General features: G+C 37.4%; 1 protein-coding gene across 1 annotated transcript in view; it reads left to right on the top strand.

Annotated features, from left to right (window-relative positions):
* Window positions 1-17,742, top strand: part of commd10 (COMM domain containing 10) — a 63,541-nt gene that overhangs the window by 2,938 nt on the left and 42,861 nt on the right. Inside the window, exons 4-5 of the mRNA XM_055039313.1 lie at window positions 1,485-1,640; window positions 4,162-4,272. Of these exons, the coding sequence (XP_054895288.1) occupies window positions 1,485-1,640; window positions 4,162-4,272 (267 nt within the window). The remainder of the gene's footprint in view (window positions 1-1,484; window positions 1,641-4,161; window positions 4,273-17,742) is intronic.

Genomic DNA, 17,742 nt, shown 5'->3' with positions numbered 1-17,742 from the left:
AAACTATTTATAGATTTATATGCAGAGAAATTATATATTTTTTACATATCCAAACATCTCAGCTTTAAGCCACATTTTATAGAATCCAGTAACATCGATGGTCACTCCACTCACCAACTGCCCCAAACACACCCAAAAAAGGTTTTGCCTCTTTAATATTTGCTACATTAAAGTCACATCAATTGAGGGACATCTGTGGAGTCAGAATCACTCTAAAAAAAGACTCTAATCCTTCCCACCGACATGGATTCACTTGGTTTACACAGAAATTACTTATTCTGATCAAGATGTATATCCTAATTTATTGGATAAGACTGTCTGGCATTCACATTTAAGTTTTGGCATTATTGTGGGCAAAGAAAAGGCCTTCCATTTACTGTGTTTGCATCATACACACACACACACACACACACACACACACACACACACACACACACACACACACACACACACACATGCACCTCTTCCTCGTCCCCACCAACTTGCAACACAAAGTTACCCTTGAGAGGAGGACATCCTGAGAGAATAGATCAGAGTTTAATTGAGTTTTTATTGAAATTATAATTTTATTGAGATTTAACTGTTTTTATTTTTATATCTTGTGCTTCTATTTTTGATAAAAGATCTCAAACATAAAGAAAGACATTCTGCAAAACAGATTAATTGGTCTATATTTACTTGCTCAGATTTTCTTACGTGCTTAATGAGAGTACACAAAGACTCATTCTGATAAGCGACATGCATGCAAAACTTAATGGAGTAATATGTTGGAAAATGCACACTTAGAATATAAGACATTTTCAGAAAAAGTGTATTCTTATATTTGGATAACGTTCAGAGCTCGTTTTTTTCCAGGAGAGGTCACTGTTGTGTTGAAAATGCATTGTTTCGTCATATTGATTTTATTTATACCGTAGTTGTGATTGTACAGCCTCCACACAAGTAGACATTTTAAAAAAAGTTTTAATCTGGCCGTCATGGTGAAGTCAGGCTGCTGCTCTTAGCTTTGGATTTGGACATTAACCTGACATTTTATTTGTCTGAATTGCACCTTCATTTGAATTTTTCCATAATGAAGGGGTTGAATGGTTGATAAAAATTTGTCTTCTAGTGTCATGTAATACTTGTGTCAGAAAGTCATGGATTACTAATTTAAAAGATAAAACTATAAAAATGTTTTCATTGTTTGTACTATAAATACATTTTTCCTAACATGCTTCCTGACTAATTCAATCTGCTCAAAATACAGGTTGTCCTGAAGTGTACAACTTCAGGACAACAATAAAATCTATAATTCTTTTCTTATTTATTTTTTTATACATTTTTTTATTGTGTTAAAAATTTATTTTAACATTGCTTCAGCTTAATTTGATTTATTTTATTGTATTTTGCTTTGTTTTAATTTATATTAGTATATTTAAAGTTATGTAATTTAATAAATTATGTAACTGTTTTTTAAATGACTTCTTTCTGCCTGCTTGTAGGCAGTGTATCACAGCATAAAGCCGGCCTCTCTGCAGCAGCAACTGGAGGAGATCCATCTAAACTCCGATAAGGCTGAGGTGTTTTCTCAGGCCTGGGCCTCTGCTGGACCGGAGCTGGTGGGGAAACTGAAGCACAACATCTTTGCTCCTAAGAAGGTAGGCCCAGATGCAAGGTGCGAGATTATTTTTTTCAGGTATTTTTGTAGACATGCAGACAAATGTTCACCAGCCTCTGAGAGTGCAAAAACATAGAAAGGTGCAAAGAAAATGTCATGAGTACAAATTTATCACTTCTAAAACCTGTTGTCAGCTTTAAAAACAATGCAGGAGTCTCAGGAGTGCAGGCGTTCTGCTACTGGCTGAATTCTTTGCCGCTGTTTGTTTCAAATCCATTGAAACTTTAGACTTCTTTCTCTCTGCTCCTTCATCAAAGAGTGACACTTCAAACGGCCTTTCCCTTCAAGAGACAAGATCTAACACAGAGGAAATAAACAGTGTGTAGACATTAGGTTGGAGTTGGTGTTGCTGTCACGCTTTCAGATGTCTCACCTGCCTCTGTCTCATAAGTCATCTCTCCCTCCTCCATGAATTAGTAAGTCGCAGACGGTGACAGCAACCAATTCTCTGGAGGCCATCTGCTGTGACTTTGAGCATTAATTTACGTATGCATCAACCACATAGCGCAGCTGACAGCTGTTTGTTTCCTCTCATGCACTTTAAAAAAAAATCAATAGTACGATCTTGTCTTAAACAATTTGAGGAACTGTGTATGATAATAAATATTATCACCAGCATTTTGTACTGATCAATGATGCTTTGTCATGGATTGACTTCCTACAAATTGGTCATCAGATTGACGACTAAACAGTAAGGTGTAAAAATTATTTTAATTCTCTAAATTTCCCTTTAAAGAGAAAGTTGTGTCACTTTGCCTCTGAAGACATCTTGGTCATAAACTAAAACATTTCACTTTCAACTAAAGGGCATTTTAGTTTATTTTTCTCCCCATTATTAGAATATTGTACAAGAAAAAGTGAAAATTATAGTCAGATTAATGAGTGGATTTGGGAAGTTCAGCTCATAATTTAAATGCATTTGTGTCACAGTCCATAAATCAAAGCATAACAAAAATGCACATAAGCATGAGCAATCATTTAATTATGGAAATCTTGCTTCAGAACCTTAGCTAGTATGAATAAATGCAACCATACATGTCCAGGTTTATCACCTGTTTTTCTTACACAGTGCAAATTAATACTGAAAGTCATCTCAGGGTCTTTAGCTGAGAAAGTAAACTAAATCGCCTTTCAGTGCTTTTTCATTTTACTGCTAAACTGGAAGAGCCAGACTTAATAGAAAAAAGTCACTGTGGTATATGATGTGAGAAGAGGACTGGAAATGTTATTATCATTTGGAAAAATCCCATTTGAAATGTGTTTTGTCAAATATAACTCCATGTGGTAAGGCAGAGCTGGATAAATTGTCCAAATCAGCAGGTTTAATCAACAGGTTTAATTTATGGGTGTTTATCTCCATTTTAATTTTGTATGTCTCTAAGTGGATTTATTTCCATACCCTGAAATAAAAATGGCTACCATAATGACATCATGATGCGCCAGTCGTGAATAATGTGGCTGGTCTAGCTCACAGCTGTCCTCTGATCCTGTGGAAGGAGCCCAACTCAATAAGTCACTCACAGTTTATTATTATGGCCTCCATCTGAATCGTAAAACACTTAGATGTCCTGCCTTGACTCAGGCTGCTAATCTATCATGCTGCATCAGCTGACTGATGAACCACCTCTGTATAAATCAACCAAACCAGAGCAGAGAGAGGCTGGGAATGCTATGAGAAGGGTTTTTTCCCCTACCTTTAACAGACTAGCTGAAAAGAAAAAAATGATCCATTGCCAAAGTTTCAACCTGGTGGAAAATGTTTATGATTAACGATATAGCCATCTGTAATAACTGCTGCTGACAACCATGGCCATGAATAGGTACAGGTCAGTTATCAGGATCAGAGTACAAATGTTTTAATAAGCTTTCATCTTCTCATTTTAAATACTTTACTATGGTTTAAAGTCTTTATAACAAAAACTGGCTTGATTGGAGCTTTTCTGTCTCTATGCTGCATATAGTGTCTCTCCAATGTCCACATCCCCTTGTAATGCAAGAATTTTCTAAATGATTTCAGAACCTTTTTTACATTTGTGATATTTATCCTGAACAATTCAACTTAAAAATAAATTAAATACAATTAACAAAGTTAAGAAGTTTAAAAGCTCTCATGTGCACAGCCTGAAGGTAGAAGTCTTAACAGTTTGTGTCCAGCATATGTGCGTTCTGCAGACATGATAGGTGTCCTTTTCCTGACCACAGACCTGTTGAAATTCTGGATGTAGGGAAGGTCACCCCTGATGATCCTTTCTGCCGACCTCTGTTGTTTGTTGTGGTCTCGACCTGTCCTGTTTTATGAATGAGACAGACAGCACAGTGATGGGTGACCACAAAACAGAATGAATACTGACCATCACACAGGGTTTATGTCACATTATACGTAGAAAGAGGAATTACAGGAAAGGTTTTATCTACTCACATTTAACTGTCTTGAGCATTTATTAAACTGAAGTGTGAGTTATATGTTCAAATTATAAACTGGCATAATTTATATTTTTAAGCTGGACTATGTCAGCTGGCAGCTGAACCTGCAGATGGCCCAGTCCAGTCAGGCTCGTATGAAGTCTCCCAGTGCCGTCCTGCAGCTGGGGGTCCGAAATGAAGATTCAGAGGTATGAGCTCCTAAAAACATGACCCACATGACCTCTCTTGTTTCTGTGCTTTAGCTATACTTGCATATATCTACTGTAAATCAAAACTGCCAATGTGAAGTGCTTATCAGACTGGTGTCTTTTGTGAATGCCAAGCAAAAATCATTTCCAGTCTGTTTGTTCTCTCTGCTAATTGATAGTAATCCCAGAACTGCCTGTTTTGACTTAAAGAGAGTCTGACATCTGACTCCAGAGTAACTGTGGTGTAAAGAGCAGAGATCAGGGAGCTTGTTATCTGAATCCTTCAGGGTGTTTTTGTTCTCTTGAGAGATTCACTTTGTAGCTAAATACGGACTTCGTAATATTTACTGTGCATGTCTGTCTTATTAACTTCTTTACAAATATTTTGTTCTTTCTCAATTTTTTAAATATTCTTAATGTCTTTAATTTATGTATTTAAGCAATACTTTGGGCTGTCATTTTAGAAAACATACAAATATGATGTCATGCAAAGATTTTTTCATCTTGTTTCTGTTTATTTTTTCTCATTGCATTTTTAATTGGTAAGGGAGTTTGATTTTTCTTCACATTTATCTGTTGTTCTTCTGGGAGGTAAAAAAAAGGGAGCTTGAGTATTGTTGGCACTTTTAATTGGAATCTTCTGTTTACACTGGATGCTTTGATTCTCTTATAACGTCAAACATTTGTCATGGCGCTGTTAATACTGAATTGTGTTCTGAAGTCTGTGGAGGACTGTTGTTTGATGTCATGGATGCTGAAGTCCTTAGTTAGCTTTAGCCTCGACTGGGTTGGTGTTTATCCTCTTAGCCTGGATGCTGTTGTTCCAGTTGAATAGTTAAATGTTTTTCCTGCTCGCTTCTTTGGATTCTTTGCCCCAAGACGATGCTGGCTTAGCCTAAACTTGTAATAAGGTGCGACATATAGCATTTTTTACCATGTTTAATTGGAGCCTCAAGGTGAAAAATGGAATAAAAATACTGTTTGTTTGTCTTTATAAAAGAAAGAGTTTTTAAATAGACATTTTGAACTAGATTCTTTTGGTTTTCTCTAGGCTTTCAAAGGAAACATTAATTTATTTAAATCCATTTACTTTTTTTCATTCTTGTTATGGAAATCTGGATGGGCAAAAAAACAAGCAAAAGTTAAAGGAGAAAACTTCAGAGATGCGCTTCCGTTACTTGCCTGCAGGGGACACTGTTGTTTCACAGGTTTAAAAACATCCTCCTCAGAAGCAATGACGCATCTGAGACGGATAGGACTCCTCTGACTGAGATGATGCAAATGAACTTTTTTTTTCATTTGCACTTTTTAAAAATCTGACTTCTTCTTGGTGTTTTTTGAGTCGAACATCTTTTTGACTCTTGTTAAAAAATTTCTCTTCGCAACTTCTGGTTCGGGAAGACGTTTGCAACAACTGAGAGGTTTAGCTCCAAGTGTGATTACCACACAGGTTAAACACCCTGACTGCTGCTAATTGTCTAAAAGAGAGGGGAAGCTGCTAATTGGAGAATACAGAAAATTAAAAGGTGATGAGTAAAGATGTTACGAGACATGCAAGTGAAAGAGGATGTGAAAGCAACTTGGAAAAAGGAAAGAGGTCATGAAATTGTAAAGATGGAGAGAAGGAAGGAGTTAAAGGCAAGACTGGTACTCTAGATTTTATTGATTGCTGTGGAAGCTAAGTGGAGAGTTAGACACTCCTGCATCTAACCAGCCTCCTACTTTATTAGAACTCTCCCTGAAGAGCAGAGGAGGAGGAGGAGAACTGCCAGAGCATCTCATATCTCTTTCCTCTAATCAATTTGTGCTATTCAATGCATCACGAGTGGAGTGCATAAGGTGTTAGAAAGAATACAGAAACTAAAAGGACATGGATAATCTCCTCTGCTTTGAAATACAGTGCTTTGTAAAATATTTTCCTCTGTTTTTACAATTAAATTTGAAAAATGTGGTGTGCACTTCCATTATTTCCACTTCACTATGACACCGCTAAATAAAATCTGGTTGTCAAATGTGTAAAGTCTACCTGTGTATAATTTAATCTTAGTCTAAATTCAGCTGGTCTATAACAACCTTTAAGTTTTGATAGAAAACATTAGAGAAAAAAAAAGAGTTTTAAAAATCTAACAGAGCATTGTTTGGGGCAAAAAAGGGGAAGAAATGATAAATAATTGGTGGATGAAAAGAGTGGCACAGCAGCAAATTTTTCCCAACATGGCCATCCACCAAGGACAATATTATCTATTCTCAGTAAAATGCAGAACAAAATTATAATAGTAACTCTGGGGGAACTTCTGTTACACACAGCTCAGGTGGAAGAATCTGAAGACAGAAAAACTTTTAGTTGTGTACATCACCATCTCCCAGTCTTCATGGAACAGTTGCAAAGCCATTGTTCTGTAGAATATTTAAGATTTACTGCAAGCAAAGATGGGGACTCAACAAACACATGGAATAAAGTTATTTAGTCAGATGACAGTGGAATTGGTCATGAGAAACTGTGTATGTGAGGAAAATCTAACCATGACATCTAACTATGATGGTGGCACAATCATGCAGAAGGGATGCTTTTTTTTCTTGGTCAGATTGATTGAATTTGGTACAGGACAATACTTGAAGAAAACCAGTTTGAGGCGGTGATAATGTCTGGGTAGGAGATTTATCCTCCTGCCGGAGCAGAATGAACATGCAGCCAGACATGTCTGAAATAGTTTAACTCAAAGCATATTCATGTCCCAGGATGACCCAGTCAAGGTACAGACCTAAATGTAATTAAGAATATGAGGTCAAAAATGTACTAATGTATGAAAACACACACCTTTTTTCCTCATCATCTAAAGTTAAATCAGACCAAACATCTCTTGTTGTAGGTCAGTCAAATTGACTAAAACTATTTATGTTTTCTAAATGCCCCAAAATGAGAGAAAGAAAGAATATGTCAGATGTATTTAATAAGGTTTTCAAAATCTCAACTTTACAAACAGATTAACTATTGTTTTGTTAAGCAACGAGGGAAAGTCCAGGCGATGATGTCACGGCTTTGGAACCTTCTGATTGGTTAACTAACACATTTGAGTTAATCAGAGCTTCACTTGGGTGCATTTTAAGACCACATCTTAAAAACACTCTTTTATTTTATGACACAATGATGCACTTTATATATATAAAAAACGATGATATCAGAAGGGAAGAATTATGTGCAATTACTGAAGCAACATCTGCAAACATTAGCTTGGAAGTAAAATGTTGGGCACAAATTGGTCTTCCAAGTGAACAACAAGCCTAAGCATTCAGCCCAAGGCATCATAAAATGGTTTAGGGATACTTAAGTATTTGTTTGCCATGGCCATCACAAAGCCCTGATCTCAGTCCTTTAGAGAAGTTGAAGGCAAGTCTGAAAAGGTGTGTGAACCCGGTCTCAGTTACACCGGATCTGTCAGGCAGAATGGACCAGACCTCCAGCAAACTGTTCTGAGAAACCTGTGGAAGGAAACTCAAAATATTTGATCCAAGACATAAATGCTAATAAATACTCTGGAAATTTGCTCGTGTTTTGGTAGAATTATTGTGGCAGCTAGCACATAGCAGTAATTTTGGTGAGAGGTATAAAAACCAAGGTAAATGTGTGTTTTTGAACTTCATGTTTCAGCTGTACTGCAACCACCATTAGAGCACCCCATCCATATAAACTGCTTTGTTCTTAAAGTAGAAAGATATGAAATAACTGTGGCGTCTCCGTTTCCCAAATGATGCATTTTAGATCATCTACATGTCCTCACAATCAGGCCTTAATGTTTTAAAAATGAGGTAGTTTAAATATTTTTATAAAGAGTGATGGAAATATCAATCCATACAGGTGGGATATAAAACCAGATTTTTTTTTTATCCCTGTCTTGGATAAAGAGTCTGATGTGAGCGATGGAGGTGTAGCATCCAGAGGAGGGTGAAAAGAAGGGTAAAAAAACAGAGGAAGATGATGGATTGATAACACGAAGATCACAGTGGGGGAAAAAGATGAATCTGAAGCAAGTGAGAATTTGTTAAAATCTATCCTCAAGTTCCCCTTTGGGTACATGAAGTGCTTATGGTAATACCAGATGTCTGCATGGAAAGCCTCAGGGAGTTTGATTTTTCAGCTGTTAATGAAATTCAGTTTCCTTTTCATCAGTGTGCAACAACAAACACGATTTTGTTTTATCTGTGTTACAGCAGAGTGTTGTTGGATTTCAATGCCTACTTCAGAAACCTTGATTTTATTGTTTTTCATCACAAACACCTAGCTGTTGAAGCTTCTGACTCTGAGATCTGTTGTCAGTTTAGATTTGTTTTTAAGTGGCGGATGCTGTGCTTCAAAACACAATGCTGAAACCGCTGGTGGTTCATGGACCACCAGCGGCTGCTCAAACTCAGAGCCTGAGGTCTCCAGTATCTTCTCTTGTTGGATTGGAAGATGGATGGACGGACTGGGCCTCATCTGAAGTAATGCAAGCGATAAAAGTTAAATATCTTAATTCACTAGATAATCTGCATCTCAACTCTTGTATGCCTTTGTTTAGAGCTTCTCCAAGCATCTCTCATTATGAGAAGACCTGAAGGTAGAAATGCTTTCAGACTTGGGTGTGTCTGGGAATCCCACCAAATCTAGTGAAATTAAAAGAAAAGAAAAACCATTATTTTTTATAAAATATCCATCTTCTATGACCTCGACCAAGAGTTTGGGATAAACTGTCTCTTCACATCACGACTTTCTCGTCCTCAGATTTGGCACTTTTGAAACTCACTTTATGAACAGCTACTGTTCCATTCATCCTTTTCTAGACCTTTATAATCCATAAAGATGCAATATACAACTTTTATAAACAATATATTGTTGAAATTAGCTAAAACTGTCACTGTTTTGTGATAGTATAACATAGGTCAAATATTTTGGAGAAAAAGTTTAGTAAAAAATGTGGTCCTGCTGCCATTTGCAGAAATACACAGTTCGGTAGTGGTTAGTGGCTGTACCAGTGGATTTTTTAAATAAGTTTGATTTGACTAAAATGAAACAAAGTATTAAATCACTTAAGTTTTCCTCATTTGTCTCTTGAGCATTTGACTTCTTGGTATTGTTGTGTATTGAACAGATTCTGGGACTGTTGGTCGATTTCATGGTGGAAATGATAAAAGTACTTTTGGGATTCTGTCATCTAAAAGTGACTTTGCAGATCAAAATACATTGAAAATGTGCAAATCCTAGCCAAGAAGGTGCAGGAGATTGCAGATTAATCCGTTTTATATATTGTCACTGTAAAGATCGAGATATTAATGAGGTTGAAAACAACATGAGCTGCACTAATGCAGTTGTAGTATTGGAGTATAATTTTGTGGAACCTAAGTGAGGTTCTTATTAAACAGATCTCAGCAAGTGCATCATAATGTGGAGACAAAGATGTAAAATGAGCACAGGCTGAGGCTAACAGGTCACTCACAAATCCATATATCTCATAACCTCTTGTGGACAATTATTCTTTTCATTCCCCAGAGGGTTGAAGATATAAATCTATAAAGTGTTTTGCATCAGCTTTTGAGTTTAAAAGTTTAAAATCATTCCCTGGGGTTGTAGCCTTTTCTCCTTTATCTTTTGGTTTTGAAGTGAACTACTTATCAAAAAAAAAAAAAACCCGCAGTGGTGACATTTTTACCACAGACTGTTCACCTACAAAGTAACCACGGCAGATTTCAATATTTATTTATTTAGAAACATGCAAGGCCACAAAGGCACATTGAACTAATGAGCTAATATAGTTTCTACATGCTGGCAGAGACCTCAAGGGATTTCGTTAGTTAATAACTTCAAACAGACTTGATGGCGGTTGATAACACAGAACTCCCCCGTTCAAAACTCAATTTGAAGACAAATCCTGGGTTTCTTTCCCTACTGATTTTCTTCATTAATCTGGTGGCACATTTAATCAATACTTGTTTTTTTTTTTTATTTTGTTTGGATGGAGTAAACACTTGGTTCACATAGCACTCTCCAAACCAAATGGCAGCCTTGGCAAAAGCATGTAAAAGTCCTTGAATTAAGATTTGTTTTGAAGTAGCATAACAAAAAAAAAAATAAAGCAAACATTTAATTTGGATACATGTGCTCATCCAGATAGGAAAGACAAAAGAACCAGCCATGCAAGTCAGGCAAATATGTGTAGCTTTTTATCAGTACAGCTACTAGAAAAGAGGCAATTTGTCAATATTGTCAGCTGAACTGTAATTAAATAGCTGAGAAAACAGAAACTGGAAGAAACAAGTCTGTTCTACCATCACAAACATAAAGCTGTGCAGTTTAATAAACAATAGATAGCAAACACCAGCATCTCTGGCTCTTCAAGCCAAAAATAAAACCGTAAAACAGTTTCACAGAAATATAAATGTATATCATAAATTAAATGTTTTTATTTAGAACAATAAAAAGCCACAAACATATTACTGATGCAATGAATTTCTTAAAAATAAGGGTCCTTAATGGGTCTTTTTAATCCAGAACTCATGGCCAAATGAACTTGAAAATTTTTAAAGATAATTAGCCTCCTGAAATCTCCATGGTCCCTACAACTAAATATAGAAAATTTGATGATAAGGGTGCTTAAGGAATGACCCAGGACTTTGGATTATCTAGATTGTTCAAAGAGGAATGTCCAAAACTCTATTTCTTTGCATGTTCCAACCTTGTGAAATGTTAGTGGTTATTGTGTGCTGTAAAATTGGCTAAATCCTTCAAGCGTATAATGCCCACTATCTTAAAATCCTGGGTGTTGAGGGATAAACTCTGAAAAAAAACCCTTGACATGAGGGAAAAGTAAAACTTTCACAACGGCAACCAAGAATCCATCAAGGAAAAATCCCATAGATGTTGTCTGTACTCAGAATAAATGTTTTGGATAATATGATCCTGCAGAATGTCTGAAACTTCCAGGTGTTGTGAAACAGATATGACTTACACTAAGCCACATCATCTCCACTCCAGGATGATGAGCTTGAGTAGAAAACCGATGACACAAATCCACAGGGCTCATAACCCAAGAACACTGTCTCCGATGTGTAGGAATGAAGAAGGAGCAGACATGCCGAAACACACATCAGGGTCTTTTGTCAGGCTCTGCTGCACAAGCATAAAATAGAGGGTCAAATAACAATAGTAATTTACAAAAATGCTAGACTTAGGTCTGCTCCACCTGATATCAATGATAAAATGTTTTTCCTGCCCACTTGACAACAAGAAGACATTTGGATCCATATTGATGTCAAATATTTTCTCTATGAAGGTATTTTTCAAATTTATGTACTGCATAATTGATTGATAATTATAGGTATTTTGGGTTTTCAGTAGCTATAAACCATAGCATTACACATTGCTTTGAAAAATCAACAGGAAAAAAATCTAAATATATCCCTGTGTGTAACAAATCTATGCATTATGAGTTTCACTTTTTGAGCTGAATTACTTAAATAAAGACTTTTTGGATACTCTTCTGATTCCTTGAGATTTATCTGAAACTTATTTCATGCAATTCTGTGATAAATGCCTTTATAGAACCTGGGAGGGTGGAAAAAATAGTTTCTCTGTTCCCGCTCTGCCCTGTTGTGATGCTTCAATAGTTCAGTAAGCTTTCAGAAAGATTTCGACTTTAAGGACAGCACCTGCAGCACTCTTTTCTGATTTCTCAACAACTGAGTACCTGTTAGCATCACAGAAACTGAGAGCGAAATTGTTCTCATTCAAACATAAGTGTATCTATGTTTTCAGGAGGACCAATTTTCTGTCAGATCTCTTAAGAGTTGCATCAATGTAGTGTTGCACTACTCCACCTTAGTTTAAGCACTCATGGACTTGGTCTGTTTAGTCATCCTAACATAGAAAACGAATGGTGCCTCTGGATGGGCAGACGCTAGCCAACTGGCATTGTTCTTAGGTATTTCAGCTTCCCAAGATGCAGTTTCTTTTGAATATTTTACAATAAATCCACAAAAGAATCTCTGGATAGGCTGTTCTTTCTGCAAATAAGTATGAGTCATGTTCCAAAGAAAAATCTAATGGGTGAATCTCTAAATACTGAACTGTGAATAGATGGAGGTTCAGTGCTTTGCTCTTAGCAAAGAGAAATAATTTTGTCTTTCTTACCTTGAACAATAATAATTTCAAGGTGATGAGTAAATTTACATAATAAAGGCTTACAGTATTCAATTATATCACATGAACTGATCAGTACAGTTTTGTGAGGGAACGCAAAAGAAATGTTTTTCCTCATCTCCCCTTGAGGGCTACGTAAATAATGATTTCTAAATACGCTATCAAATATATATTATTGTAAAACCAAGTCACTTCATAGTGAAATTGTGTGTTTTTGATATGGTAATGACAGAAATTATGACAAAAAAATAAAAAATAAAAAAAGCGGCTGCTTCGTTTGCCTATCTATTGGTTTCCCTGTTCAACGGAATGAGATCATTTCGAGTTTTCTTCTTCTTCTCCACTCCAAATTATAACACAGACTAAATTGTGGAAACCTACTTGTTTTTCTTTTAGTTATCAAAGTATCAAGGATGAAAGACTGCTTGTTTCTCTTCTGATGCTATTTTTTTCCTTATTGTTGCTTACACCATGAGTGCTGTAATCATGGAAGAACGGAAGCCCTTTGTTCAAAAGCAAACAAGCCAAAGTCTCACACTTGACGCACAGTTTGAGCCCCCCGAGTGAAGCCTGTGACTTTACTTATTAACGCTGCATGACGAGGAGTGCAATTAAGCCTCGCCTCCTTTAACTTTGAACGAGGAGGTGCTGTGATCAGAGCCTTCCCAAGCATCCCTCCTTGCCTCACGTGTCTCTGTCAAACCAGCACAACTTTGATCCCAACTCTAAGCCCTTCACTCTCCTGACGAGTTACGTAAAGCACCGTTTCTGCCTCCCACATGCTGCCGGCGCGCGCAGCGCGCCAAACGAACGCGCCCGGATCCAACCCTCTTTCCCTTTACCGTCTCGGGGATTACATGACCCAATCGATATATTGGAGAGGGTCAGATGTAAATAGCGCTGAGTTCAGATCGGTTTCTCCGAGCCACCCACCAGCCTGGAAGCACAAAAGCAGCTTTGTGTCGGCCTCTACTTGTCTTGCTCTACATGTCCCAGGATGCTTTGTTGCTTTGTCTGCACATCTTTTAAGGAGTCTCTCTCCATCTCTCTCTGTCTCTTTATCCTCGGCCTTCTACTTTCCCACTGGTGATTTGTTTTTTGTTTTTTTTCTCCTGTGGGATTTGGGATCCATTCATGGAGTGCATATTGTTCGGTTCTTATCCATTCCAGCGGATGGGCCCCGGCAGGCAGAATGGGTGACTGTGGGTGCCCTCCTCCCTCTCCACCGCCCCACTCTGTGCTCCTTGCCATACCATGATGTCATGGCTCTTATCCCCTCCAGGGGTACCCATTGATTTTTCTCTCACCATTACACACTCCCTATATCTCCCTTTTCCACCTCTTCTACACTCACCCCCCACCAACCCTCAATCCTGCACTCCTTTTTATCCTCAGCCAGTCACTTTCTCAAATTCTTTAGCCTCTCAATAGGCGCCTGGGGGATTTGGGGATGTTTGGATGTTGTTTAGCACACCCACGCTACATGTTGACACCCAGATAGGAGAGCCATCAACTTTGCCAACTGCAACTCACTGTTCAATCTTATCTGTTTAACATACCCCCCACTTTTTTTTATTTTTATATGTCCCACTCTTGTGATTTTCTTGTCTTTTTTTCTGATTCACAGTATTTGTGAAGTAATCATTAATCTCTCTCCCGCCGCCTGGGCCTGATCATACTGAGGTTGCCATTTTGCCAGTTTTACAGTAAAAGGAAAATAATTTCAGTCGTTTTTTGCATTGCCATTTATTTTAGAGAGGCTGCTCTGCCTCTTGGCTGAACTGCGCCGGGATGAGAAATCTATTTCAGTTTAAACAAGAGGCACTGATTACACAAGTGCAGAGCCAAATCACATCCATTCATAGCAGAGAAAGTTTTCTGACAGCCATGAATGGGGTGAAAAGGCTGTTTTTTTTTTTCTTTTCTCTTCAAATGCCCAATTTGGTAATAATCGAGACATATTATCACGTCATGAAGCAGGGTGTTGTATTAGTCTCACAGTTTCTCTTTGGTTGCTTCCAAGTTATCTTTGTTCACCTTCATTCTACTATGAAGGGACATAAAAGAAATATGAGCATGTAAGCTACAGGCCTCTTTGCTGCCTGAAATAATGGTCTTAATGGGTAGGTTGGAGTTCGGCAGTGTTGTCATCCAACATTCAGTGTTACAGGAGAGAGAGCTTCTTGTGCCTGTATCAACAAATTGTCACCATTGTCAATCTGTACGACCAGTCTGTAGTAATTCCGGTTTTTAACTGTAGTGTTGAAAGGAAAAACGTTGCTTTTTAAAATAGTGTCAAGGTTTATAGCTGAGTGTTTACCTGAAGTGTAAGGGCAGAGGGTACATGGAAAATACAGGCTATATGAAGTCTACAGCAAGTAAAATAGCTACATAAAAAAAAATCTGAACATTTTCACCTTCAATTTGACCCTGTACTCTATACAACTGAAAGGAAAAACAGGTTCCATCTGTTTTCAAGGGAAAAATCATCTAAAACTATGTGGTTGTAGAAATGTGCAGTGAAAAGGGAGGCCATGAAAAAAAAATGTTTAGCTGTAAAGTCTAAAATCCAAAAACTAAGAATTATTAGCAGGAAACTGAGATAACGGCAAAAATGTAGAAGCATAAACGACGACAGCAGACCGTGGAGCCGATAATGGACAACAGGATGAACCAAACAGTGACAAAAAGAACCAAATGGGAATATCTTCTGAGCAGAGACAATGAGTGGAACTAGAGACAGATGGAGACTAATTAACCAGAGGGAGAGTAGCAGAGAGAGGAAACTAGAAAACAGAAACATGTAGGAATCTAATTGAATGAAAGGAAGAAAGAAAGTAAACACACAGTGATCAGACACTGGAGAACAGTACACAAAAGAGCATTACCCAACATGAGAAACTCAAAACACAGATAGAGGCAAGACAGAAAAAAGCGAGGAGAAAGGCTAAAAACCTTCCTCATAAATCACACATTGCTTCTTTCTTTCATGATTTAACATATGTATGTTTTGTATTAAGCAAAGAGACAAACTAAACTAAAGTCTAAATACAAGATGACAAACTAATAGAAAAAATAGCTCAAGATATAGTCTAGTATGTAGGCTTCAAAGTCCCTTGTGTTTCAGGATGAGCTGAATTAGCAAATAGAAAAACATCATTGTCTATTTAAGCTTTGTCATAAACTTTTTCTCAGTCTCTCACAAACGTACATTTTCAGCCCCCTCGCTGTCCCTCCTTGTGCATGGGACAGACAGAGTCTACATACCAAAAGGGGCAAAAGGGGCTGCCTCGGTAATTGTCCAGCTCTGTCACAGAAAGGAAGAAATCTTCCTGTCTAGTTGAGACTTGTCCCCATTTCTGTAACAGCCTTGACAAACCTCCTGCCCTCTGCAGTACATTAAAAAGGCCTACTGCTCCAAAATGTTGACCTTGGCTGAGGAGGTTAAGTGAGTCCTGCTCCTTCTTTCCTTCTTTTGGCACACAGAGGATAGTTAGTTTACCGCCTAAGATTACTGCTGCATTTTTATTTTTAATCCACACCTCACATACTTAGAAGATTAAAATTTGACAGCTCTTTTTTAACTTTGTGTTTCTGTCCCAGTGCCATGTTGTGCCAAGCAGATTCAGAGGTGACTGCAAAGTTTGAAAGAAGAAACTTAAATTCTGACTTGAAAGACTGACTAGTGCCAGAAACAAAAGTAGGAATATCTAAACTTAGACTTTCACTACCCAAACATTTCAAAGATCCTTTGATGAAACAACTTCTTTTTCCCTGCCCTGTTGGATACATTACAGAGTTTGGCAACAGAGACTGGTAAATGACATGCCAGTCTCTGTTTCTCCATAACAGGGAACAATTGGCTGCCACCAACATAATCGTCTTGTCATGGCTCACTAACAGCTCGTGTTTCTTAGCTTGTTTGTGTTGGCATGTCAGTTGAGGGTGTCTTAGTTTTCCTTGGCCTGATTCATGCAGAATCTGAAGGCTCCTAAAGGCGAGTCTTTCCTGGTTACAGTGACAAGCTGAGATTGAATTCATTGGATGGGTTAAAATAATTTATATGTTGGGCATTTCTTGGGTTCTTGGGTTATTCACATGATGAAAAAAAATCACCATGTTGGGTGATTTTTTTTTTTCTCTTACTTTGTGATCCCTGGGCAGAAGATCGCCACTGATAAAAATTATGGAAAAAAAATAAAAAAATAAAAAATTGTTAATCTCTTTGTGAGTTTGCAAGTTTAAAAAGTTAACATTAACTTGTAAAAAATTCTCATAATAATGAAGCCTTGAGTTTTCTTTATTGACTCATTGACTGAAAATGGATGGAAACCTCTGCTGAAGGACATCTTTACAATATTTAAGATGTTGCCTTTTTCAATTAAGACATATTGTTTAAAAATATAGTAATAAAATCTAAAATATCTAAGCCTTAAGCCTTCTCTGTATTAAGATTTTTTTGGATGTTGCCACAAACTGAGTTTTAGGAGGTGAAAGACTTGAGTGGAGGCAGGTAGTGAGTGGATAAGTTGTCCACAGAGGCTGAGGTTTCTCCAGCCAATGATAAACTGCCAGCAGTCATTCCAGTTCAGGGATCAGCAGTTTGTAGGTGCCTAAAGTGATTTGTCTTCTTTTCAATGTTTGCAGCATCCATCTAAGCAGTGTGGGAGGTGAGAATTCAACGGTGAAAGCACCAGGCTCTATTTCCAGACATGTAATATTTTTTCCCTGGTTAGATGCCATTCAGATACAATATGCATTATTGTATCTGAATCATCCAATCCATGATTTTATTGTTAGTTTAGGTTTTCTTGCGCTGCTTTTTTTTTGGTTTAATATTATTGTTTCTTTACTTCTTTGTTCTTTTTTTCCTTACCGTTTTCTCAAACCCTCATGCTTACAGGATAAATATGTTATATCAACAAATTCCTTCGTTCAGCTAATAAAAAGCAAGCTTCTCTGCAGACAGTTATTCCCACAGGGAGTTAAAAAGCCTATATTATACAAGCAGAATCAATTATAGTTTATGGTTTTTCAGAAGTTTGTAGTTACTGCGTTTACGTAACTGGTGTGTGTGCTCCCATTTTTATTCTCGCTGCTGTGCAAATTTACAGAACATTACTTTCACTGTAACACTCTGAGCAGTTTCCTTTATCGCCAACCTTCTGTTGCACATCCTCCCATTGTTTTCACTTAACAGAATGAATGAGCTGAGCAGCACTGTGCGCACTTTGAGCTATTTTTGGCTACTCGAAAGGATGAGTCACAGTACCATATGAATAGATAAGGAACGATCCTTT

This window comes from Poeciliopsis prolifica, unplaced genomic scaffold, assembly GCF_027474105.1.
Source record: "Poeciliopsis prolifica strain line A6 unplaced genomic scaffold, Auburn_PproV2 SCAFFOLD014, whole genome shotgun sequence".
Classification (NCBI taxonomy): domain Eukaryota; kingdom Metazoa; phylum Chordata; class Actinopteri; order Cyprinodontiformes; family Poeciliidae; genus Poeciliopsis; species Poeciliopsis prolifica.
Note: the sequence above shows the minus strand (reverse complement) of the source record. Positions and strands in the feature narration are given on the sequence as shown.